This window comes from Perkinsus marinus (assembly GCF_000006405.1).
Source record: "Perkinsus marinus ATCC 50983 genomic scaffold scf_1104296948840, whole genome shotgun sequence".
NCBI classification, from domain to species: domain Eukaryota; phylum Perkinsozoa; order Perkinsida; family Perkinsidae; genus Perkinsus; species Perkinsus marinus.
In genome coordinates this window covers 39,658-41,103 of record NW_003210043.1, presented here as the reverse complement: position 1 = coordinate 41,103, position 1,446 = coordinate 39,658, and the positions used below count along the sequence as shown (strand labels likewise).

Sequence of the window (1,446 nt, the reverse complement as noted above, 5' to 3'; positions counted from 1 at the left end):
AGACGTCAGTTAAAGTCTCCAATTGTTCATCTCCCCCAAGCCTTTCGAACAGCGTGTGACCATTCTTCACCACCACCGCGTTAATTTCATCTCTACGACCGAGCACCTGGAAAGACGCTAGTCATGACCACCAAGCGCTTCCATCTCACCTCTGAGCGCAAAGGCTCCAAAGTCACAACAAGCTCATCAACAATAGTGTCTTCCACACCACTGCCGCTCAGAGCTCTACGAACGGCACAAGTACAGATACATACTGGGTCATCCTACGAGCTCTCACCTTAGGAAGTCGGACACGAAGGCATCAAAATGATAGTCAGATATGCCGAGCCCTTCATGAGCCACTGCGAGATCACGACCTGCCGGGATTCAACTGGAGCTGGTCCGAGAGACATGCAGCTGATGCACCTTCGTAATCCTTAGGTCCACCGAACCTGTCGACTAAGAAGACCGTAACTCCTTGCTTCAACTGCTCTCGCTTCTCTGCTTTGAAAAACCGTTTAATTCGTGCGTCAGTGCCGAGGATCGAGAACAGAGAATTCACAACTCGTGCTATGCCGTCAGCCTCACCTGAAAGATACTGAATCCGCACAGCGAAGGAACTAACCTCACATGCTCACCTAGCCTGAGGAACATTTGGTCGAGACCGTCTTCAGTGGATTTTCGCGCTATCTCCGATCGGACGGTAACTACACCAGCACTATGCGATGCCACTTATCTGCCTTAAGCTTTATAACGTGAGAAATGATACGACTTGATGACCGCAACTTCCGACACCAGTTGAACTTAACGACATGCGCACTTAGTATGTACAATGGCTAGGTCAAGAAGATAGAACACATTATAATAACGATACGCAGAGTAAAGCTACAACGATGCGGTTGGGAATATAATATCGATATGGCAAATTAACGCTGCCTCTCGAACGACTGAGAGGGGCCACAACCCCTGCTTGTTCGCCTGTGAATCATACAGCCAGATCAATGATGGCTGCAACAATGATAGTGAAAGAGGTGCAGCGCACAGAGACACCAACATCCGTTGATAATATCCCCTCTAACAGGTTGCAGAGCCTTGAGGACCTCTCTCACATCCGCCTTGTTAAGCTCCAGCTCCACCGTCAAAATCTGACAGCAGCACTGACATCTTGGGATGTGATATATAAAGACCTCCTTGATAATAGAGAGCATGGTGTCGAAGTGGTGAGAGGCGATGTTCATCGAATAGTGTGCTGGTCGTAGATCGGCCACATCATAAGTCGACGCGCCTGACCACACCACATCAAGCAGCCCCATAGCAACATGCATGCTGCAAAGAAGTTAATGTGAAAAGGTTACTATAAGCAGACGTAGACGGACTTATACGAAGAATGGGTCGACAACAGGATCACCTCCGATGGCACCACAAATGAATGTGGTCATCTTCTTCTTGATCGACTGGACCTAAGGC

The 1,446-nt window shown here is 48.7% G+C and overlaps 1 protein-coding gene across 1 annotated transcript in view; it reads right to left on the bottom strand.

The window, feature by feature from the left end:
* Positions 1-1,446, bottom strand: part of Pmar_PMAR007768 (hypothetical protein) — a gene marked incomplete at both ends in the record, with an annotated part of 11,749 nt that continues 10,303 nt past the window's right edge. The window contains 8 exons of the mRNA XM_002778519.1: positions 1-106; positions 150-225; positions 278-356; positions 406-567; positions 618-686; positions 1,034-1,124; positions 1,167-1,264; positions 1,388-1,439. Of these exons, the coding sequence (XP_002778565.1) occupies positions 1-106; positions 150-225; positions 278-356; positions 406-567; positions 618-686; positions 1,034-1,124; positions 1,167-1,264; positions 1,388-1,439 (733 nt within the window). The remainder of the gene's footprint in view (positions 107-149; positions 226-277; positions 357-405; positions 568-617; positions 687-1,033; positions 1,125-1,166; positions 1,265-1,387; positions 1,440-1,446) is intronic.